This window comes from Notolepis coatsorum (assembly GCF_963971535.1).
Source record: "Notolepis coatsorum genome assembly, chromosome: 3".
Taxonomy (NCBI): Eukaryota; Metazoa; Chordata; class Actinopteri; order Aulopiformes; family Paralepididae; genus Notolepis; species Notolepis coatsorum.
In genome coordinates, this window is record NC_140167.1 from 162,618,649 (window position 1) to 162,643,524 (window position 24,876).

General features: G+C 47.1%; 1 protein-coding gene across 1 annotated transcript in view; it reads left to right on the plus strand.

The window, feature by feature from the left end:
• The window catches only part of tanc1b (tetratricopeptide repeat, ankyrin repeat and coiled-coil containing 1b), a gene marked incomplete at its 5' end in the record, with an annotated part of 277,345 nt that overhangs the window by 168,497 nt on the left and 83,972 nt on the right, over positions 1-24,876 (plus strand). The window contains 2 exons of the mRNA XM_084311419.1: positions 6,842-7,008; positions 18,360-18,967. Coding sequence (XP_084167545.1) covers positions 6,842-7,008; positions 18,360-18,967 — 775 coding nt within the window. The remainder of the gene's footprint in view (positions 1-6,841; positions 7,009-18,359; positions 18,968-24,876) is intronic.

The window sequence follows — 24,876 nt, forward strand, 5'->3', positions numbered from 1 at the left end:
AAAAAAAAAAAAAAAAAAGAATAAAGTTTCATAGAAATCTTAGTCAAACATTTAGTATTATGGATATTAAACATGCTGGCAGAGTACATGCATCCATGTTGTTGTGAACATTTTAATTAAATAAAGAAATTCCCTATCCATAGTCGCCGTGGGAAAGAATAAAATAAAAAAATAAAATAAAATAAATTCCCTACCTACCCATGGCCAAACTGACAACCAACCTGAAACCAACTATTAATTTTGTTAGGCCTGAGGAGAGTGAACGGCATGAGGAGGGTGAACGGCATGAGGAGGGTGAACGGCATGAGGAGAGTGAACGGCAGGAGGGGAGTGAACGGCATGAGGAGGGTGAACGGCATGAGGAGGGTGAACGGTAGGAGGAGGGTGAACGGCATGAGGAGGGTGAACGGCATGAGGAGAGTGCACCGGTCTTGGCCCCAGGCCAGTGGGGGGGGGGCGCCGTGTGCAGCCCAGGTAATTGATTTGCGTTGAAGCATTGTTGATGCTGTGATATTGTATTGATTTTAGAGGTGGGCATAGATACATTTTTTTAATCTAGATTAATCTATCTGCAATCCTGGATTTAATCTAGATTAATCTAGATTAAAATGGCTAAAAAAAAAAAAAAAAACTGCCGAAGGCATTCAAAATATGTGTGTTCTACCCAAATAATTACCAGAAGTAAGTCCTTACTTTTTCTTTCCTCCTTATGTTTCTCAGGCCAGGTGGCCCATTACACCATGAGCCCATCTCCCGTTTCCAAAATGCATTACAGACTGTTTGAAAAAGCTGTTTTGCTATGATAATTGGTTGTTCAATAAGATGTACTTGTGTTTAATAAGTTGTTTTATTCAGAAGTTAACACAAATAAATAATATTACCAGTACAGTACATTATCTAGCACACTCTCAGGAGCAAAACAGAAAGAATCATTTCAAACTTGAACTATGTGACATGGCTTGAATCAACTGCTCCAGTGGAGTTGCTCAGTGGCCAATGGTGTCAACTGTGGTTGTACTGGGCAGCTCCCAGGTGTGAATGGAACTGTGTGAATGTGAAGCAGGGCGTTCCTGAAAAAGAGCATCTGTGCTCAGCGAACCTACCCTGGGTAAATAAAGGTAAAAAAAAAAGTTTTTTCCTTTTTTTTTAGCTTTTTTTTTTAGATTAATGCGTTAATTATAATTATAATAATTATAATTAATTATATATATTAATTATATATATAATAATATATATATAATATATATATAATATATATATAATTATAATTATATTCATTTTAATTAATTATATTAACGCGCGATACTAGTAAAGCGTTAACGCAGCACGTTAACGCCGTTAACGGCCCAGCTCTAACAGGGCTGTACGTTAACTTTTTTTGCACATAGCACTGGTGCTACAGAGGTTTATAGTTTTGTAGCACAGGCCAAAATCTTGTAGCACAAGTATAAAACGTGTTATATTTGTAACAGTCACAAATGTGCCTATTGTATTTGTGTTATTTAGTTGCAGTGCCATGTTTGGCTGTCATTTAGTATATCGCCATGTGTTATTATTACTATGATACTCTCATATGCTATTTTCAATTAATATCATAAACAACATAAGGAATATTAGCATAATTTTGAGTGGACTGAAGGAATGAGTCAGCGTTAATAGTTTTAAATGCAAATAATTTATTGAAACATAGAAGTGGGGTCGGTTGGGACACACACACACACACAATGGGGGACCCTGATGTAAACAAGACAAACGTCTTTCTCAGGTCTGCATCCCCTTAACAATTGTGTGTATTGAGCCGTACTGTACTGTACCCATTCTGCAATCTGTTAAATAAAGTTTTCATTCATTCATTCACACACACTGTTTCAACTCACCACCCCCGCATCATATTGTAGTCTAGTCTGTCTTCAAACTTCCACTCCTCTCGAAACTTGTTTATATTTGAATATCAACATTATCTGTCCATCCTCAGTTTACTATAATATACTCCTGTCCTGACTAGTGACTTCATCATCTTTCCAAACGCACGCACGCACACACACACACAGGGAAGGGGAGAGAGTGCCCCCCCATTTCCCTTTCCCCAGTCCACACTGTGTCTGCTGGCTCTGCCTGTGATCAGGATTAGCTTGTTAGCTTGCTAACGTTGTAGTGATTGTAATGGTACATAAACGTTAATTTCGGGCGATGTGCGCATAAAGGAATGGCGACGGTGCAAAGCATGTAGATGCATTTGACCCGTTGCGAGAAAAAAAACCCACCACGGACTTATTTCGGGACGTGTAGGCGCACTGCTGTGTTAACGCAGCAGTTCAGTGCGCACCAACCGAGTGAACCGACCAACGCGCTGCTCTGCTTGCAGAAGGCGCACGGATAGGGCGGATATGACTCGTCGAGTTGTCACAAGAGTTTTTTCAAAATAAGATTATCATATGCACCTGAACGTTGCTAGCTTTCGGAGCCTAGCTGGAGCTGCGCGTGGGCAGAAATGAGACCCGCTACAGGATTTTCAAAATAAGAGTATCTATATGAACCGAATCCCTATTGCACCAGTGCTACTGAAGTAAATCCATCCATCGCACAGACCGCTGTTGCTGTAGCACGTGCGATATATATGTCGCACTGTACAGGCCTGTCTAATTGATTTAGATCAACAGCGCTCACGTAACAGTCCTTGTTGCTGTAGAATAGCTTCTTCTTGATGAGGCGTGTGTGTGTGCGTGTGTGTGTGTGTGTGTGTGTAAGTGATAAGCCATCCAATCTTCCTCGCTGGTTGTTCTGTATGCAGTACATACCTCGCTGCTCTCCCTGCACTTAAATCAACGTGGATTATTTTTTTTTGCCAGAGGATCAAGTGTTTCTGTCGATCGTGACGGGGTGCAACGTGACGGGATGCAACGTAACGGGGTGCAACGTGACAGGGTGCCTGTGAAGGCCCCTCAGAGTGCAACGTGACGGGGTGGCTGTGAAGACCCCTCAGAGTGCAATGTGACGGGGTGCCTGTGAAGGCCCATCAGAGTGCAACGTGACGGGGTGCCTGTGAAGGCCCCTCAGAGTGCAACGTGACGGGGTGCCTGTGAAGGCCCCTCAGAGTGCAACGTGACGGGGTGCCTGTGAAGGCCCCTCAGAGTGCAACGTGACAGGGTGCCTGTGAAGGCCCCTCAGAGTGCAACGTGACGGGGTGCCTGTGAAGGCCCCTCAGAGTGCAACGTGACGGGGTGCCTGTGAAGGCCCCTCAGAGTGCAACGTGATGGGGTGGCTGTGACCCATTAGAGTGCAACATGACAGGGTGCAACGTGATGGGGTGGCTGTGAAGGCCTCGCTAGAGTGCAACGTGGCTGTGAAGACCTCGCTAGAGTGCAACGTGACGGGGTGGCTGTGAAGCCCCCTTAGAGTGCAGCGTGACAGAGTGCCTGTGAAGGCCCCACTAGAGTGCAATGTGACAGGGTGGCTGTGAAGGCCCCTTAGAGTGCAACGTGACGGGGTGACTGTGAAGGCCCCTCAGAGTTCAACGTGACGGGATGGCTGTGAAGGCCCCTAAGAATGCAACGTGACGGGGTGGCTGTGAAGCCCCCTTAGAGTGCAGCGTGACAGGGTGCCTGTGAAGGCCCCACTAGAGTGCAATGTGACAGGGTGGCTGTGAAGGCCCCTTAGAGTGCAACGTGACGGGGTGACTGTGAAGGCCCCTAAGAGTTCAACGTGACGGGATGGCTGTGAAGGCCCCTAAGAATGCAACGTGACGGGGTGGCTGTGAAGGCCCCTAAGAGTGCAACGTGACGGGGTGGCTGTGAAGGCCCCTAAGAGTGCAACATGACGGGGTGGCTGTGAAGGTCCCTAAGAGTGCAACGTGACGGGGTGGCTGTGAAGAACCCTAAGAGTGCAACGTGACGGGGTGGCTGTGAAGGTCCCTTAGAGTGCAACGTGATGGGGTGCCTCTGAAGACCCCTTAGAGTACAACGCGATGGGTGCCTGTATATTACATATATTACATATATATATATATTATATATATTAGCGAGGAGCCGTGAGGGACAGAAACAATAATTGAGAGGAAAGGTTTGTGTGCTCAGTCAGCCACGGTGTCTCACTCTGTTTCATCACAGAGCAAATACAACTTGACATTCTGACAGGGAGCGGCGTTCAGGTCAGATCCCTGTCAGATCCCTGTCAGATCCCCGTCAGATCCCTGTTAGATCCCTGTCAGGTCCCTGTCAGATCCCTGTCAGATTCCTGTCAGATCCCTGTCATATTCCTCTAATGAATATTCCACAGTGCTTGTGATTAGTATTTAGTATAAGACTATTTAGTATCAGAGTGCAATGTGGAGTGTTCTTTACGGGGAGGGGTCTTCTTTACGGGGAGGGGTCTTCTTTACGGGGAGGGGTCTTTACGGTGAGGGGTCTTCTTTGCGGGGAGGGGTCTTCTTTACGGGGAGGGGTCTTCTTTGCGGTGAGGGGTCTTCTTTGTGGTGAGGGGTCTTTTTTACGGTGAGGGGTCTTCTTTACGGTGAGGCGTCTTCTTTACGGTGAGGGGTCTTCTTTACGGTGAGGGGTCTTCTTTGTGGTGAGGGGTCTTCTTTACGGTGAGGGGTCTTTATGGTGAGGGGTCTTCTTTACGGTGAGGGGTCTTTATGGTGAGGGGTCTTCTTTACGGTGAGGGGTCTTCTTTACGGTGAGGGGTCTTCTTTATGGTGAGGGGTCTTCTTTACGGTGAGGGGTCTTCTTTACGGTGAGGGGTCTTCTTTATGGTGAGGGGTCTTCTTTATGGTAAGGGGTCTTCTTTATGGTGAGGGGTCTTCTTTGTGGTGAGGGGCCTTCTTTGTGGTGAGGGGCCTTCTTTCGGTGAGGGGTCTTCTTTGTGGTGAGGGGTCTTCTTTGTGGTGAGGGGTCTTCTTTACGGTGAGGGGTCTTCTTTGTGGTGAGGGGTCTTTTTTATAGCGTGGTGTCTTTACGTGAGGTATCTGTACGGTGAGGTATCTGTACGGTGAGGGGTCTGTACGGAAATACTACAGGATCTCTGTTTTAAAAGGGGCTCCAACAGCGCGCTGCAGTTAGGCTGAGCTGGGCTCGCAGCAGTGTGTGTGTTCATGTTCATTCATTAAGCACTGCACCACCGCTGCTGGTGGAATATAGAGTGGAGCTGTTATGATAGAAATGTTAATCCTGCAGTGTCAGAGTCTACCCCCCTGCGGGCGGACTCTGTGCAGGAGTGTCTCCAGGGCCGCAGGCCACCTATTTAGCTATTCTGGAGTGTTTGCCCTTTTCAGCGAATTCTCCTGCGGTGCTCTGCAGTCATACTGTACTCCGTCTCACGTTGTCAAGGAGAGTTCCACATACAATGGAGAGGTGGTTCTCAAAACAAGGTCAGAGGACCCCACCATCCCCTAGAGAAGCTTCCAGTATAATGTTGCTGTTATTTCCTTCAGTAGAAGTTGGTTGGTAGGTATATATTCAGATTCAAAATGTGTTTTTTTATATTTATTGAGAGTAACGTATATTATAACCGATGGGGAATACAGACCCTCATCTTCACCTTTGTTTACACTTGGTTTATTTTTCTCATATTTTTTTATGTTAATTGTCATGTTTCTATATTCAGATCAAATTGTATTGCCTATATTTATGTCTCTACTATTACCCTGTCCATATCTGTACCTCCCCTCCCCCTTGTGCTGCTATGATGACCGAATTTACCCCAAGGGATCAATAAAGGAATATCTTATCTTATCTTAACACTTTGGGTGCCGGGAAACGCTTAAACACGTCATTCCCGGCCATGCTCAAGTTGCCGAAGACGCTTTACAGCGTCTTTAATATCAATATTTCAAAAATCTGGGATCGGATTCATATGTCCCCTCCGCTGGCCTGAGATCCACCAGGAGGACCCACTGAGCTCTCTGGCGGTTCAGGAGCGCCATCTGGTGGCCGATCGGCGCAATCGCTTAACAGGAAGTGCCATAGAGGTTGTGCTGGACGGCCGTATTACTTCCGGGCACTCGCTATAGGTCCCGGCATTCTAGCTCGTCACAATACACGGCGATCGATTGCCAATAACTCGATAAACAACATGATTTGGACGTATATACCATTATACAAGCTGGAGATGGACCGGGTAAATCTACATCCCATAATGATAAAATGTCTACTCTACGATGATCGCCCAACGGCGCGCGGAGACTGGGGTGAGTTTTAGCGTGTAACGTTACCGTCTTCGATACTAACTGCTATTATCAACATTTGACCCACATTAGATGATTGGTATAACGCTGCCCACGGAATTATAAACGCCCCCTAGCCCATCCGGTCAACATCAGATGACGTGTAGTAACTTCTAGAAGTACGTCTAGTTGGAATTTTTTATATTGCGCTGATTGCCATAAAACTGTATTGCATCATCAATATAATGTATTTGGGGCTATAGATCACGTTCTGGAGAAAGCTGCAGAAAGAGATGAAAACATACTTATACATTAGACCATACTTTACTATGAATATGTGAATGAAAAAGTTTAACGTTGCTACACAATGAACAATACATATAGGACTTTGAATGGGCCCTAATAATGGCAATGTAGCAATACAATTTAAAAAGTTATAGCCCTGCAAAGAAGGGGACTTTCTCTATAGACAAATAGAGCCGGCAACCTACGGTTGATAATGAATTTAACCCATGGCAGCCAAAGTGTTAATATAGGATTCTATAAAAAACCATATCAACAACAAAACTCTTCTCAGACAGAGGTTCCTGGCCTCCATGGTCTCATATGTGTATTTATTTGAGATTTATATAGATGATAGAGTATATCCCCTCATCGTTCTGTGTGTGTGTGTGTGTCCAGAGAGGAAGATCCCAGAGGAGGACCACATCATCTTGATAGACGGGCTGAACGAAGCCGAGTTCCACAAGCCAGACTATGGAGATACCATCGCCTCCTTCATCACCAGGATCATCTCCAAGTTCCCCCCCTGGCTCAAGGTGGTGGTCACCGTCCGGGTCAACCTGCTGGTGAGGAACACTGTAGGACTAAAGCGGTTCTTTAATCTATTAATAGTCAACGAAATCGACTAGAAAACTTTGTTGATTCATCGATTACATCCTACTTCTTGTTATGTTTCCATTTTTTAATATGTAAGAACAGCGTTAACCTCAGAAGATGCTTGTTTTTGTGGTAAATGTCGAGCGAGGGCTTCAGACACGCTTCAGACATGCTTCATCTCCTGCTTCACATGCTTCAGACATGCTTCAGACTAGGGCTGGGCGATATGGCCAAAAATGATATCACGATAACGATATGATAATGTTATCATATCACTCGATATCGATATTGTTATAAGTATTAAAAAAATAAATAAAAAGAATGTGTGTACAGACGGTTTCAAACTATTTTAAATTAGAAAGCAAACAAAATAAATGGACAAGAGAAAAATAAATCTCAATTTGGTCAGTATTGTCATTTGGACAAGCAAAGCCATTACTTTAACACTTTAATCGCCGATGACGTGTTTAGACGTCATTCCTAGCCATGCTCATTCTGCCGAAGACGCCGTAACTCGTCTTTGATATCAATATTTCAAAAATCTGTGATCGAAATCATATTTCCCCTCCGGGGCCCTGAGATATACTGCAAAGCTCCACTCAACTCTCTAGCGGTTCAAGAGCGCCATCTGGTGGCAGATCGGCAGATCGCCAACAGGAAATGACTCGTCGAACCAGAAGTGCTCATCCATATGTCGTCCGGGCACTCGCTATCGTTAGAGAGACTCCGTCTTGACACAGTGAACATCGATCGGTGCAAATAACTCAAAAAAACAACATGATTTGGACGTATATACTATTATACAACCTGGAAATGGATCGGGCATTTCTCCATCCCATAATAGAAAAAATTCTGTTCCACGCTCATCTGCCAGCGGCGCGAGGAAGCCACGGTGAGTCGCAGCGTTATATTCTAACGTGTTCCATATAAACTGCTACGATGATCATATGACCCACACTGGATGAATCATCTAACGCTGCCCACGGAATTATAAACGACCCCCCGCCCATCCGGTCATCATCAGATGATACGTAGTAACTTCTAGAAGTACCTCCAGTTGAAATTTATTATCTGGCACAGATCGCTATCAAACTGTATTTCATCATGCATATAATGCATTTGGGGCTATAAATCACGTTCTGAAGAAAGATGCAGAAAACGATAAAAACATACTTATACTTTAGACCATATTTTAGTATGAATATGTGAATGAAAAAGTATATCGTTGCTACACCCTGAACAATGGATATAGGACATTGAATGGGCCATAATAATGGCAATTTAGCAATAGAATTTAAAAAGTTATAGCCCTGCAAAGAAGGGGAACTTCTCCATAGACAAATAGAGCTGGCTAGGGATGGTAAATTATGAATTTGAACCATGGCGATCAAAGTGTTAAGTTGCAGGCAAGAAAGACAAGTCTGTCCACTGTCTCTGGTTTTAAAACTGCCCTGTTGCAGGTAAAATAAATAAATAAAAAATTATTGATTTTTATTAATCAATCGATATCGATTATTAACACTTTGATCGCCGGGGTTAAATTCATAATTTACCATCCCTCGCCAGCCCTATTTAACATGGAGAAGTTCCCCTTATTTGCAGGGCTATAACTTTTTAAATTGTATTGCTAAATTGACATTACTATGGCCCATTCAACGTCCTATATCTATTGTTCAGGGTGTAGCAACGTTATACTTTTTCATTCACATATTCATACTAAAATACGGTCTAAAGTATAAGTATGTTTTTATCGTTTTCTGCAGCTTTCTCCAGAACGTGATTTATAGCCCCAAATGCATTATATTGATGATGAAATAGTTTGATAGCAATCGGCGCGAGATAAAAAATGTCAACTGGACGTGGTTCTAAAAGTTACTACGTATGATCTGATGATGACCGGATGGGCGGGGGGTCGTTTATAATTCCGTGGGCAACGTTATATCATTCATCTAGTGTGGGTGATATGATCATTATAGCAGTTAGTATAGAAGACATTAGAAAATAACGCTGAAACTCACCGTAGCTTCCTCTCGCCGTTGGCAGATGAGCGTGGAACAGAAGTTTTTCTATTATGGGATGTAGAAATACCCGATCCATTTCCAGGTTGTATAATAGTATATACGTCCAAATCATGTTGTTTATCGAGTTATTGGCAACGGATCGCTATCCATTGTGTCGAGATCGAGTCCCGGGACCTATAGCGAGTGATCGGACCAAATTGAAATGAGCACCAGCTTCCACTTCCTGTTTCTTCCCTGGGCGTTCAGGCCAATCGGCCACCAGATGGCGCTCTTGAACCGTTAGAGAGTTGATAGGGGCTCACCAGTACGCGTGTAGCTTATTCCCAGCGGAAGAGTGCGTCGCGTTTCTCTGATTGGCCATGACGCCCATGTGACCGCGGCAGCGCGAGAGAGCGGCAGTACGGAAATAGGCTGCATCCTCCACTTCAAGAAAGACAGACAGGCATTCTCTGTGACAAACCCTAACCTTAACCAACTCCGAAATAATGCCTAACCTTAACCCTCCCTAACCTTAACTTAACCCTAACCTTAACCAACTCCGAAATAATGCCTAACCTTAACTTAACCCTAACCTTAACCAACTCCGAAAGAATGCCTAACCTTAACCCTCCCTAACCTTAACCAACTCCGAAAGAATGCCTAACCTTAACCCTCCCTAACCTTAACCAACTCCGAAAGAATGCCTAAACTTAACCAGCGGAAGAATGCACGTTTATAGCGAGAGATGATAAACGTAAAAAAGAAGAAAAAAAAAATTGAAGTGATTCGAACTTGTGACCAACCGCACCGCAGGCTCCACAGCACGGCGGCATACCAGTTGAGCTAAGCGTCGAATGAAAAACATCGGGGATTACGGCTACATAATGCCGCAAGCTCTGCTGCTCCGCTCCGCGGCAGCACTCTTCCGCTGGGAATAAAGAATAGGCCACCAGTACATCTCATGTCTCCGGGGGAGAAATATGATTTCGATCACAGATTTTTGAAATATTGATATCAAAGACGCTGTCCAGCGTCAACAGCAGAATGAGCATGGCGGGGAATGACGTGTTTCAGCGTCAACGGCGATTAAAGGGTTAAAATATATCGCGATAATTATCGTTATCGTTTTATCGCCCAGCCCTACTTCAGACACGCTTCAGACATGCTTCAGACACGCTTCAGACACGCTTCAGACATGCTTCAGACACGCTTCAGACATGCTTCAGACATGCTTCAGACACGCTTCAGACACGCTTCAGACACGCTTCAGACAAAATTGGAGATGGATCGCATCCATTTCCAATTTTCTAAATGTATTTCCCCCAACTATAGCTACATTGTGCAACTTTAAACTTGGAAAAGTACACTGAATTTGCGTATAAATAAAATCTCAATAACATTTATTGTTCAGATCCAGGAACCATTTGGACTGATACCGCTTCCATTAGGAGAGAGAGAGAGAATCCTCTCTTTAACTTTGGATTAATGCACAGAGCAGGTCTCTCTCTCACAGAGCAGGTCTCTCTCTCTCAGAGCAGGTCTCTCTCACAGAGCAGGTCTCTCTCTCACAGAGCAGGTCTCTCACAGAGCAGGTCTCTCTCTCACAGAGCAGGTCTCTCACAGAGCAGGTCTCTCTCACAGAGCAGGTCTCTCTCTCACAGTCAGGTCTCTCTCACAGAGCAGGTCTCTCTCTCACAGAGCAGGTCTCTCTCTCACAGAGCAGGTCTCTCTCTCACAGAACAGGTATCTCTCTCACAGAGCAGGTCTCTCACAGAGCAGGTCTCTCTCTCACAGAGCAGGTCTCTCTCTCACAGAACAGGTATCTCTCTCACAGAGCAGGTCTCTCACAGAGCAGGTCTCTCTCTCACAGAGCAGGTCTCTCACAGAGCAGGTCTCTCACAGAGCAGGTCTCTCTCTCACAGAGCAGGTCTCTCTCTCACAGAGCAGGTCTCTCACAGAGCAGGTCTCTCTCTCACAGAGCAGGTTTCTCACAGAGCAGGTCTCTCACAGAGCAGGTTTCTCACAGAGCAGGTCTCTCACAGAGCAGGTCTCTCTCTCACAGAGCAGGTCTCTCTCTCACAGAGCAGGTTTCTCACAGAGCAGGTCTCTCTCTCACAGAGCAGGTCTCTCTCTCACAGAGCAGGTCTCTCTCTCACAGAGCAGGTCTCTCACAGAGCAGGTCTCTCACAGAGCAGGTCTCTCTCTCACAGAGCAGGTCTCTCACAGAGCAGGTCTCTCACAGAGCAGGTCTATCTCTCACAGAGCAGGTCTCTCACAGAGCAGGTCTCTCTCTCACAGGGCAGGTCTCTCTCTCACAGAGCAGGTCTCTCACAGAGCAGGTCTCTCTCTCAGAGCAGGTCTCTCTCTCACAGAGCAGGTCTCTCTCTCACAGAGCAGGTCTCTCACAGAGCAGGTCTCTCTCTCTCAGAGCAGGTCTCTCTCTCACAGATCAGGTCTCTCTCTCACAGAGCAGGTCTCTCTCTCACAGAGCAGGTCTCTCTCTCACAGAGCAGGTCTCTCTCTCACAGCAGGTCTCTCACAGAGCAGGTCTCTCTCACAGAGCAGGTCTCTCTCACAGAGCAGGTCTCTCTCACAGAGCAGGTCTCTCTCTCACAGAGCAGGTCTCTCTCTCACAGAGCAGGTCTCTCTCTCACAGAGCAGGTCTCTCACAGAGCAGGTCTCTCTCTCACAGCAGGTCTCTCACAGAGCAGGTCTCTCTCACAGAGCAGGTCTCTCTCACAGAGCAGGTCTCTCACAGAGCAGGTCTCTCTCTCACAGAGCAGGTCTCTCTCTCACAGAGCAGGTCTCTCACAGAGCAGGTCTCTCACAGAGCAGGTCTCTCACAGAGCAGGTCTCTCTCTCACAGAGCAGGTCTCTCACAGAGCAGGTCTTTCTCTCACAGAGCAGGTCTCTCTCTCACAGAGCAGGTCTCTCTCACAGAGCAGGTCTCTCTCTCACAGAGCAGGTCTCTCACAGAGCAGGTCTCTCACAGAGCAGGTCTCTCTCTCACAGAGCAGGTCTCTCACAGAGCAGGTCTCTCTCTCACAGAGCAGGTCTCTCTCTCACAGAGCAGGTCTCTCACAGAGCAGGTCTCTCACAGAGCAGGTTTCTCACAGAGCAGGTCTCTCCACAGAGCAGGTCTCTCTCACAGAGCAGGTTTCTCACAGAGCAGGTCTCACAGAGCAGGTCTCTCACAGAGCAGGTCTCTCTCACAGAGCAGGTCTCTCTCTCACAGAGCAGGTCTCTCTCACAGAGCAGGTCTCTCTCTCACAGAGCAGGTCTCTCACAGAGCAGGTCTCTCACAGAGCAGGTCTCTCTCTCACAGAGCAGGTCTCTCACAGAGCAGGTCTCTCTCTCACAGAGCAGGTCTCTCTCTCACAGAGCAGGTCTCTCTCTCACAGAGCAGGTCTCTCTCTCACAGAGCAGGTCTCTCACAGAGCAGGTCTCTCACAGAGCAGGTTTCTCACAGAGCAGGTCTCTCCACAGAGCAGGTCTCTCTCACAGAGCAGGTTTCTCACAGAGCAGGTCTCACAGAGCAGGTCTCTCTCACAGAGCAGGTCTCTCACAGAGCAGGTCTCTCACAGAGCAGGTCTCTCACAGAGCAGGTCTCTCACAGAGCAGGTTTCTCACAGAGCAGGTCTCTCACAGAGCAGGTCTCTCACAGAGCAGGTCTCTCACAGAGCAGGTCTCTCTCACAGAGCAGGTCTCTCACAGAGCAGGTCTCTCTCACAGAGCAGGTCTCTCACAGAGCAGGTCTCTCTCTCACAGAGCAGGTCTCTCACAGAGCAGGTCTCTCACAGAGCAGGTCTCTCACAGAGCAGGTCTCTCTCTCACAGAGCAGGTCTCTCTCTCACAGAGCAGGTTTCTCACAGAGCAGGTCTCTCTCTCACAGAGCAGGTCTCTCTCTCACAGAGCAGGTCTCTCTCTCACAGAGCAGGTCTCTCACAGAGCAGGTCTCTCACAGAGCAGGTCTCTCTCTCACAGAGCAGGTCTCTCACAGAGCAGGTCTCTCACAGAGCAGGTCTCTCACAGAGCAGGTCTCTCACAGAGCAGGTCTCTCTCTCACAGAGCAGGTCTCTCTCACAGAGCAGGTTTCTCACAGAGCAGGTCTCTCTCTCACAGAGCAGGTCTCTCTCTCACAGAGCAGGTCTCTCTCTCACAGAGCAGGTCTCTCACAGAGCAGGTCTCTCACAGAGCAGGTCTCTCTCTCACAGAGCAGGTCTCTCACAGAGCAGGTCTCTCACAGAGCAGGTCTCTCACAGAGCAGGTCTCTCTCTCACAGGGCAGGTCTCTCTCTCACAGAGCAGGTCTCTCACAGAGCAGGTCTCTCTCTCAGAGCAGGTCTCTCTCTCACAGAGCAGGTCTCTCTCTCACAGAGCAGGTCTCTCACAGAGCAGGTCTCTCTCTCTCAGAGCAGGTCTCTCTCTCACAGATCAGGTCTCTCTCTCACAGAGCAGGTCTCTCTCTCACAGAGCAGGTCTCTCTCTCACAGAGCAGGTCTCTCTCTCACAGCAGGTCTCTCACAGAGCAGGTCTCTCTCACAGAGCAGGTCTCTCTCACAGAGCAGGTCTCTCTCACAGAGCAGGTCTCTCTCTCACAGAGCAGGTCTCTCTCTCACAGAGCAGGTCTCTCTCTCACAGAGCAGGTCTCTCACAGAGCAGGTCTCTTTCTCACAGCAGGTCTCTCACAGAGCAGGTCTCTCTCACAGAGCAGGTCTCTCTCACAGAGCAGGTCTCTCACAGAGCAGGTCTCTCTCTCACAGAGCAGGTCTCTCTCTCACAGAGCAGGTCTCTCTCTCACAGAGCAGGTCTCTCACAGAGCAGGTCTCTCACAGAGCAGGTCTCTCTCTCACAGAGCAGGTCTCTCACAGAGCAGGTCTTTCTCTCACAGAGCAGGTCTCTCTCTCACAGAGCAGGTCTCTCTCTCACAGAGCAGGTCTCTCACAGAGCAGGTCTCTCACAGAGCAGGTCTCTCTCTCACAGAGCAGGTCTCTCACAGAGCAGGTCTCTCTCTCACAGAGCAGGTCTCTCTCTCACAGAGCAGGTCTCTCACAGAGCAGGTCTCTCACAGAGCAGGTTTCTCACAGAGCAGGTCTCTCCACAGAGCAGGTCTCTCTCACAGAGCAGGTTTCTCACAGAGCAGGTCTCACAGAGCAGGTCTCTCTCACAGAGCAGGTCTCTCACAGAGCAGGTCTCTCTCTCACAGAGCAGGTCTCTCTCACAGAGCAGGTCTCTCTCTCACAGAGCAGGTCTCTCACAGAGCAGGTCTCTCACAGAGCAGGTCTCTCTCTCACAGAGCAGGTCTCTCACAGAGCAGGTCTCTCTCTCACAGAGCAGGTCTCTCTCTCACAGAGCAGGTCTCTCTCTCACAGAGCAGGTCTCTCTCTCACAGAGCAGGTCTCTCACAGAGCAGGTCTCTCACAGAGCAGGTTTCTCACAGAGCAGGTCTCTCCACAGAGCAGGTCTCTCTCACAGAGCAGGTTTCTCACAGAGCAGGTCTCTCTCACAGAGCAGGTTTCTCACAGAGCAGGTCTCTCTCACAGAGCAGGTCTCTCTCACAGAGCAGGTCTCTCACAGAGCAGGTCTCTCACAGAGCAGGTCTCTCACAGAGCAGGTTTCTCACAGAGCAGGTCTCTCACAGAGCAGGTCTCTCACAGAGCAGGTTTCTCACAGAGCAGGTTTCTCACAGAGCAGGTCTCTCACAGAGCAGGTCTCTCTCACAGAGCAGGTCTCTCTCACAGAGCAGGTCTCTCACAGAGCAGGTTTCTCACAGAGCAGGTCTCTCACAGAGCAGGTCTCTCTCACAGAGCAGGTCTCTCTCACAGAGCAGGTCTCTCACAGAGCAGGTCTCTCTCACAGAGCAGGTCTCTCACAGAGCAGGTCTCTCTCACAGAGCAGGTCTCTCTCACAGAGCAGGTCTCTCTCTCACAGAGCAGGTCTCTCACAGAGCAGGTCTCTCACAGAGCAGGTCTCTCACAGAGCAGGTCTCTCTCTCACAGAGCAGGTCTCTCTCACAGAGCAGGTCTCTCACAGAGCAGGTCTCTCACAGGGCTGTACGCTAAGCTTTTTCACTAGGGGCACACTTGCCCCTAAATGAGAAATTTAGGGGCAAAAAATATTTTTTAGGGGCACATTTTTTAATAACAATTTTACCATTATTTAAAAAATATGTTTCTCCTGCCTCATTACTGTGGTCCTTTTATTTAACATTTAAGTACGTTTGTTTTCAGGTTTGTATCTTTTATAATGAACCAACTGAGAGAGTGTGTAAATCACTAATAGAACAAAAACAACAAACTGTGTGTGTGTGTGCGCGCGCTTGTGTAGTGCTCCTTGAATGAGATCACCACAACACACACACACCATTGCATTAATCAGGAGGACAAGAAACTCTGCATACATTTGTTTCACAATGAAAAGTGCTTTAGAAATCAAATGAATTATTATTGTAAATAACCCCATGAAAGGGTTATTATTTGTATGGGTAATTACCTGCTTCATATTTGTGATGTTACTGGTTTCAGTGTGTGCCTAAAGTGATCAATGTGTTGGGCCGTTTATAGAGATCTATGCCAATTAATGTTTATGTATATCCGGGACTTTTTTTAATAAGAATTGAGAGGTATTTGTATATGTGACCTTTATTTTGAAAACCGTGTTGCGATGCAACCTTATTTACATTTGCGCTTTTGACAGTGAAATGTTCAGTCCAACTTAGCTCGAAGGAAAGACTAATCAAAAAGGTTTAATTGACCCGTATGAGGCTCTTACGGTAGGACTTTGATTGTTTATAGAAGTGGAATGTAATACTATGCTAAACGAGAAATAAACAGTGATTTTACCAGCAGTAAAGTTGCAAGCCACTTTCATTTCATAATATACAGGGAACCGTGACAATTATTAGTATTATCTTATTTGCATATTGTCTCATTATTAGATAGATAGATAGGTTGATATTTTATAAATTTAAGTAGACAGTATTTCACGTCCTAATAGTGGGCTGCTACTACTACTCACCTAATGCATGATGGCTGAACCTGAACGTTAGAAGTGTCCGTGTCCCCGTCAATCAATCATCACATCATCACGTCAATCATCATCATCTTATCATCTCTCCACATCGGACGTGGTTGTCATAAGATGGACTGATATCCACTCCGTTGTTCTTGCAGAGCAAAATTTGCGTCTTAAATGTATTGAAATTAGGTGCTTCTTTGGCGATGCAATAGCCCATATTGAAAGGAAGAGAGGCCACATTCAGTTTCGTTTTGCTAGGAATTATGGGATTTGGTGTTGGATGTATAGACTACGCAGATAGGGACATGGTCTTTAATCGCACAATAGACTACAAGTACCAAGTATATAGCGTGACCCAGATTCACTCCACACGCAAATCTTTTTTTTCACTCAGGCTATCGGTGATCGCAGTAAGTTCATTCATTGCCGACAGATTCTTTCATAGCACCACGACATTGTGTCGCACTGTACAGCCTTGGTTGTAGGCTAATGTGTGTGTTTTTTTTTTTTTTTTTTAATGTATCCAATTTGTATGGATTAATTTAGGAGTGAAATGCGAATGAAGGGTTGAAATCACAACTCGCAACGTTGCTCCCAAATAATATTTCCAACTCGCAACGGCCAAATTAAGGGGCAATTTGCGACGAGATCATCGCAGTGTACAGCCCTGTCTCACAGAGCAGGTTTCTCACAGAGCAGGTCTCTCACAGAGCAGGTTTCTCACAGTCTGCGTCAGGTCTCCAGTTCTTGCTCTTGTTGACGTGAGGCTCATCCTGAGTGGAACAGTGTTAGAGGGGCGTCGTGCAGCATCTCTCTGCCTGATACTCTACTTCTTTTATCCAAGAACATTCTGGCAGGAGTGTGGACGTAGCACTGACTGACCTGGGAGAGCAAGACAGCTCGACATGAAGAGATAGAGAGAGAGAGAGAGAGAGAGAGAGAGAGAGAGAGTGTGAGAGAGAGAGAGAGAGAGAGAGAGAGTGGGAGTGAGAGAGCGAGAGAGAGTGTGAGAGAGAGAGAGAGAGAGAGAGAGAGAGAGAGAGAGTGAGAGAGAGAGAGATACAAACAGAGAGAAGGAGAGAGAGATACAAACAGAGAGGAGAGAGATACAAACAGAGAGAAGGAGAGAGAGATACAAACAGAGAGAAGGAGAGAGAGAAACAGAGAGAAGGAGAGAGAGAGAGAGCGAGAGAGAAACGGGGAGAGAGAAACAGAGAGAGAGGGAGAGAGAGAAACAGAGGGAGAGAGCGAGAGACAAACGTAGAGAAGGAGAGGGGGAGAGAGAGAGAGGATCAATCTAACTGCCTAGGAGTGAATGTGACACATGTCTCCTGGCTGGGTGTTTTCATTGGCGAGAGAGAAGCTGAGGGTTTTGACGAGCCCAGAGAGAGGGAGAGCGAGAGATGGAGAGAGAGAGACAGTGTTTCTGCCCTGTATCTGTCTGTCTGCCCTGTATGTCTGTCTGTCTGCCTGCCTGCCTGTCTGTCCAGATTACCAGACGACTGCTCTACGTCCTGCCTGCTAGTGCTGTCTCCATCACCTCCACCCACCACCACACCTCAGCTTCACCTGCCTGCTAGAGGCGTCGCCCCTCTGCAGTTTGCTGGTCCCGCCGCCCCTCAGCAGTTTGCTGGTCCCGTCGGCCCTCAGCAGTTTGCTGGTCCCGTCGCCCCTCAGCAGTTTGCTGGTCCCGTCGCCCCTCAGCAGTTTGCTGGTCCCGTCGCCCCTCAGCAGTTTGCTGGTCCCGTCGCCCCTCAGCAGTTTGCTGGTCCCGTCGCCCCTCAGCAGTTTGCTGGTCCCGTCGCCCCACAGCAGTTTGCTGGTCCCGTCGCCCCTCACAGCCACGTGTCTCTCAGGGAGGGAAGCGATTTGAGATACCGGAGTGCAGATTAAAAAACAGGATATTCTATATAATAACACATTAAGTTTCATCTCGTGTTCTACACACTTAATTGACAACAGCGAGGGGGAGATTAAGCCGGTGTTAGATGTCAGTCGGATTAGCCTGTCGTTGATTGTGATCAGCCTCCATCACCTCTCCTGTGATGTGTCTGCATTGTGTTGATTTGGGTTGCCTAGGCGACCTGCACCACTATCTATTGTTGTGACTTCGCTATCTCTTACAGGCACAGGCCTGAGCTCATACAGAAATGGAGTGAAATGTGGCTGTCCAATACAGATTTAGTCTAAAAGACTAAACACCAATTAACAGGTGTTTACCTACATACTTTCTGTTATAACCATATGAAAACTAATCGTATCTTTCACCGGGTCTCATGATGTCCCTTGTTTCCCCCCCCACAGGAGATCACCAGTCCGCTGCCCTTCTCCCAGATCTCCCTGGACCACTTCCCCGACAACAAGGAGATCCACGGCGACCTCAACTCCTACATCCAGTACCGCATCAACGGCAGCAAGGACATCATGAACAACATCAGCCTGAACGGCAAGGCCGACCCCGGGGTGGTGGGCAAGCTGAGCAGCCACCTGATCTCCCGCAGCCTGGGCTCCTACCTGTACCTCAAGCTGACCCTGGACCTCTTCGAGCGCGGCCACCTGGTGATCAAGAGCGCCGGCTACAAGGTGGTGCCCGTCTCGCTGGCGGAGCTCTACCAGCTGCAGTGCAACATGAAGTTCATGAGCCACTCTGCCTTCGAGCGGTCGCTGCCCGTGCTGGACGTGGCGCTAGCCTCGCTGCACCCCATGACGGACGAGCAGCTCTTCCAGGCCATCAACGCGGGCGGCGTGCACGGCGAGCTGCGCTGGGAGGACTTCCTGCAGCGCATGGAGCTGCTCTCCTGCTTCCTCGTCAAGAGGCGCGACAAGACCAGGATGTTCTGCCACCCGTCCTTCAGGGAGTGGCTGGTGTGGAGGGCCGACGGAGAGAGCACCGACTTCCTGTGTGACCCCAGGTGAGTCCACCAGGTCACTGACATACTGCTGACCCCAGGTCGCTGACATACTGCTGACCCCAGGTCGCTGACATACTGCTGACCCCAGGTCACTAACATACTGCTGACCCCAGGTCACTAACATACTGCTGACCCCAGGTCGCTGACATACTGCTGACCCCAGATCGCTGACATACTGCTGACCCCAGGTCACTAACATACTGCTGACCCCAGGTCACTAACATACAGCTGACCCCAGGTCACTAACATACTGCTGACCCCAGGTCACTAACATACTGCTGACCCCAGATCGCTGACATACTGCTGACCCCAGGTCACTAACATACTGCTGACCCCAGGTCACTAACATACAGCTGACCCCAGGTCACTGACATACTGCTGACCCCAGGTCACTAACATACTGCTGACCCCAGGTCACTAACATACAGCTGACCCCAGGTCACTAACATACAGCTGACCCCAGGTCACTAACATACTGCTGACCCCAGGTCACTAACATACAGCTGACTCCAGGTCACTAACATACAGCTGACCCCAGGTCACTAACATACAGCTGACCCCAGGTCACTAACATACTGCTGACCCCAGGTCACTAACATACTGCTGACCCCAGGTCACTAACATACAGCTGACCCCAGGTCAGACCTCCATGTCACTGACATACAACTATGAATAGATGATTATATGAAATTGTATTCATCATACAGCACAAGTACAGTACAACGAAAATAAGTTTGGCATCCAACCAGACTGCAAATGTAACTGTAAAGTGCAACAGTAATATACAATGTACAGGTAATTAAACTGATTGATTGATTGATTGATTGATTGATGATTGATTGATTGATTGATTGAAAATTGTTTTAACAGATTGCAGAATGGGTACAATACAGTACAGAATGGGTATACAATATATAAATGAGTACTACTGAGTAATAGTGCTAATCAGATGTATGTACAGAGTTGTAGTATTAATATATACAGTGATACAGGTATAAAGACACTATGGTAGTAAGTCATACTGGCCAGCAGCGTAACTAGTAAGAGTAGGTAAGAGATATGTACAGATATAGATATAGTATCTACAGATATGAACCTGTGTTATTTAACACATTAATAAATATCACAATATTCAGGAATACTTTTTCTTTTGTTAACACTTTAATCGCCGGAAACGCCGAAACTCGTCATTGCCCGCCATGCTCATTCTGCCGAAGACGCCGTAACACGTCTTTGATATCAATATTTCAAAAATCTGTGATCGAAATCATATTTCTCCTCCGGGGACCTGAGATATACTGCTGAGCTCCACTCAACTCTCTAACGGTTCAAGAGCGCCATCTGGTGGCCGATCGGCAGATCGCCCAACAGGAAGTCATGTGGATGAAGTGGTGCTCACCCATATTTCGTCCGGGCACTCGCTATCATTAGCAGGACTCCATCTTGACACAGTGAACACCGATCGGTGCAAATAACTCGACAAACAACATGATTTGGACGTATATACTATTATACAACCTGGAGATGGATCGGGTATTTCGACATCCCATAATAGGAATATCTCTGCTCCACGCTAGGGGCAGGTAATTATAAGATTTATTCTTCTTCCTGCTCCTTTTGTCCATGGAATGGCTATTTATGATTTTTTAATGAAGAAACTATGATTGTATTATTCCATGTGGCAAATAAAAACTCTGAACTGAACTGAACTGAACGCTCATCGCCCAACGGCGTGAGGAAGATACGGTAAGATCCAGCGTTATTTTCCAACGTGTTCTTTACTAACTGCTCTGATGATCATATCACCCACACTAGATGAATGATATAACGTTGCCCACGGAATTATAAACGACCCCCCGCCCATCTGGTCAACATCAGATGATACGTAGTAACTTCTAGAACCACGTCCAGTTGAAATTTTTTATCTCGCGCCGATTGCTATCAAACTGTATTTCATCATCAATATAATGCATTTGGAGCTATAAATCACGTTCTGGAGAAAGCTGCAGAAAACGATAAAAACATACTTATACTTTAGACCGTATTTTAGTATGAATATGTGAATGAAAAAGTATAACGTTGCTACACCCTGAACATAATAATGTCAATTTAGCAATAACATTTAAAAAGTTATAGCCCTGCAAAGAAGGGGAACGGTCTCCATAGACAAATAGAGATGGCGAGGGATGGTAAATTATGAATTTAACCATGGCGATCAAAGTGTTAAAGGGTCACTTCATCAAAAAACAATGCTGATTTATTTTGCACATAATCTCGCATGCATCCAAAAACTCTCATTTAGTTTGACTGTTTGAATATGGCCACCAGTGATGTCATCAGTGATGACACATTAACAATTATGGAAAAGCACCTAGATAATTAATTGAATTGTATTGGATCATCATATTGGATAGTGTGGTAACGGAACATGGGATACCGTAATCAAATTGAAGCTGACATATTCAATTAACATTTCTCAAATATTATAATTTATACAACAACATTGTGTATCACAATTCAAAATATCCAAAAAATATATTAATATAACAATACAATAATATAGATGTAAAGTAAATTATAAATATTGGTGTATTGCCCAGTCCTACTCTGCACTCTCAACATAATAATAATAATAATAATAATAATAATAATAATAATAATAATAATAATAATAATAATAATAATAATAATAATAATAATATCTTAAATTTATATAGCGCCTTTCAGGAGACCCAAGGAGCTTAACAGGAGGGGGCAGCTAGGGGAAGGGGAACAGGGAACAACGTAACAACAACAAAATAATAATCAAAAGGAAAGAAAGAAAGAAAAGAAAAAGGGAAATCAGGCAGTCATTTACAAATTTGGTGAAGAGGTGTCATGCAGTGTGATCTGTCTACAGGCCATCAGCATGTGTAGTATAGTATGTAGTATACACCGGCTTCAGTATGCCAGTCATCTTCTAGCAGATGTTACAGGGCAAATAAGGTACAAACGGCTAGGAAGGACACGGGCAACATATCAATTATCCATGAAATTAATTGGCTATCTGACGTTCTGTTTATGCCGGAGGCGACTCTACATAATTTTAAAACCCAGCTGTCACAGGTGAGTGGTTTCTCTCTCTGTACCCATTATAGTAGACTGTTATCCAGGGCTGTCTGCCTGTTAGACTGTTAGACAGGGCTGTCTGCCTGTTAGACTGTTATCCAGGTCTGCCTGTTAGACTGTTATCCAGGGCTGTCTGCCTGTTAGACTGTTAGACAGGGCTGTCTGCCTGTTAGACTGTTAGACAGGGCTGTCTGCCTGTTAGACTGTAGTGGGCTGTCTGAGTGTCTGCAGTGAGCTGTCTGCAGTGGGCTGTCTGAGTGTCTGCAGTGAACTGTCTGCAGTGAGCTGTCTGCAGTGGGCTGTCTGGGTGTCTGCAGTGAACTGTCTGCAGTGAGATGTCTGCAGTGAGCTGTCTGCAGTGAACTGTCTGCAGTGAGCTGTCTGAGTGTCTGCAGTGAACTGTCTGACTGTCTGCAGTGAACTGTCTGCAGTGAGCTGTCTGCAGTGAGCTGTCTGCAGTGAACTGTCTGCAGTGAACTGTCTGCAGTGAGCTGTCTGCAGTGAGCTGTCTGCAGTGAACTGTCTGCAGTGAGCTGTCTGCAGTGAACTGTCTGCAGTGAGATGTCTGCAGTGAACTGTCTGCAGTGGGCTGTCTGCAGTGAGCTGTCTGCAGTGAACTGTCTGTGTGAACTGTCTGCAGTGAACTGTCTGCTGTGAACTGTCTGCAGTGAACTGTCTGCAGTGAACTGTCTGAGTGTCTGCAGTGAACTGTCTGCAGTGAGATGTCTGCAGTGAACTGTCTGCAGTGAGCTGTCTGCAGTGAACTGTCTGAGTGAACTGTCTGCAGTGAACTGTCTGCAGTGAACTGTCTGCAGTGAACTGTCTGAGTGTCTGCAGTGAACTGTCTGCAGTGAACTGTCTGAGTGTCTGCAGTGAACTGTCTGCAGTGAACTGTCTGCAGTGAACTGCCTGAGTGTCTGCAGTGAACTGTCTGAGTGTCTGCAGTGAACTGTCTGCAGTGAACTGTCTGCAGTGAACTGTCTGCAGTGAACTGTCTGCAGTGAACTGTCTGCAGTGAACTGTCTGAGTGTCTGCAGTGAACTGTCTGCAGTGAACTGTCTGCAGTGAACTGTCTGCAGTGAACTGTCTGAGTGTCTGCAGTGAACTGTCTGCAGTGAACTGTCTGAGTGGCTGCAGTGAACTGTTTGCAGTAAACTGTCTGCAGTGAACTGTCTGAGTGTCTGCAGTGAACTGTCTGAGTGTCTGCAGTGAACTGTCTGCAGTGAACTGTCTGCAGTGAACTGTCTGCAGTGTACTGTCTGCAGTGAACTGTCTGCAGTGAGCTGTCTGCAGTGAACTGTCTGCAGTGAACTGTCTGGGTGTCTGCAGTGAACTGTCTGCAGTGAACTGTCTGAGTGTCTGCAGTGAACTGTCTGACTGTCTGCAGTGAGCTGTCTGCAGTGAGCTGTCTGCAGTGGGCTGTCTGCAGTGAACTGTCTGCAGTGAACTGTCTGCAGTGAGCTGTCTGCAGTGAACTGTCTGCAGTGAGCTGTCTGCAGTGAACTGTCTGCAGTGAGATGTCTGCAGTGAACTGTCTGCAGTGAGCTGTCTGCAGTGAACTGTCTGCAGTGAGCTGTCTGCAGTGAACTGTCTGCAGTGAACTGTCTGAGTGTCTGCAGTGAACTGTCTGCAGTGAGCTGTCTGCAGTGAGCTGTCTGCAGTGGGCTGTCTGCAGTGAACTGTCTGCAGTGAGCTGTCTGCAGTGAACTGTCTGCAGTGAGCTGTCTGCAGTGAACTGTCTGCAGTGAGATGTCTGCAGTGAACTGTCTGCAGTGGGCTGTTTGCAGTGAACTGTCTGCAGTGAGCTGTCTGCAGTGAACTGTCTGAGTGAACTGTCTGCAGTGAACTGTCTGCAGTGAACTGTCTGCAGTGAACTGTCTGAGTGTCTGCAGTGAACTGTCTGCAGTGAACTGTCTGCAGTGAACTGTCTGAGTGTCTGCAGTGAACTGTCTGAGTGTCTGCAGTGAACTGTCTGAGTGTCTGCAGTGAACTGTCTGCAGTGAACTGTCTGCAGTGAACTGTCTGAGTGGCTGCAGTGAACTGTTTGCAGTAAACTGTCTGCAGTGAACTGTCTGAGTGTCTGCAGTGAACTGTCTGAGTGTCTGCAGTGAACTGTCTGCAGTGAACTGTCTGCAGTGAACTGTCTGCCGTGTACTGTCTGCAGTGAACTGTCTGCAGTGAACTGTCTGCAGTGAGCTGTCTGCAGTGAACTGTCTGCAGTGAACTGTCTGCAGTGAACTGTCTGAGTGTCTGCAGTGAGCTGTCTGCAGTGAGCTGTCTGCAGTGAACTGTCTGGGTGTCTGCAGTGAACTGTCTGCAGTGAACTGTCTGCAGTGAACTGTCTGAGTATCTGCAGTGAACTGTCTGCAGTGAACTGTCTGCAGTGAACTCTGCAGTGAACTGTCTGACTGTCTGCAGTGAACTGTCTGCAGTGAACTGTCTGCAGTGAACTGTCTGAGTGTCTGCAGTGAACTGTCTGAGTGTCTGCAGTGAACTGTCTGAGTGAACTGTCTGCAGTGAGCTGTCTGCAGTGAACTGTCTGCAGTGAACTGTCTGCAGTGAACTGTCTGCACTGAGCTGTCTGCAGTGAACTGTCTGCAGTGAGCTGTCTGCAGTGAACTGTCTGCAGTGAACTGTCTGCAGTGAGCTGTCTGCAGTGAACTGTCTGCAGTGAGCTGTCTGCAGTGAACTGTCTGCAGTGGGCTGTCTGCAGTGGGCTGTCTGCAGTGAATTGTCTGCAGTGAGCTGTCTGCAGTGAACTGTCTGAGTGTCTGCAGTGAACTGTCTGCAGTGAACTGTCT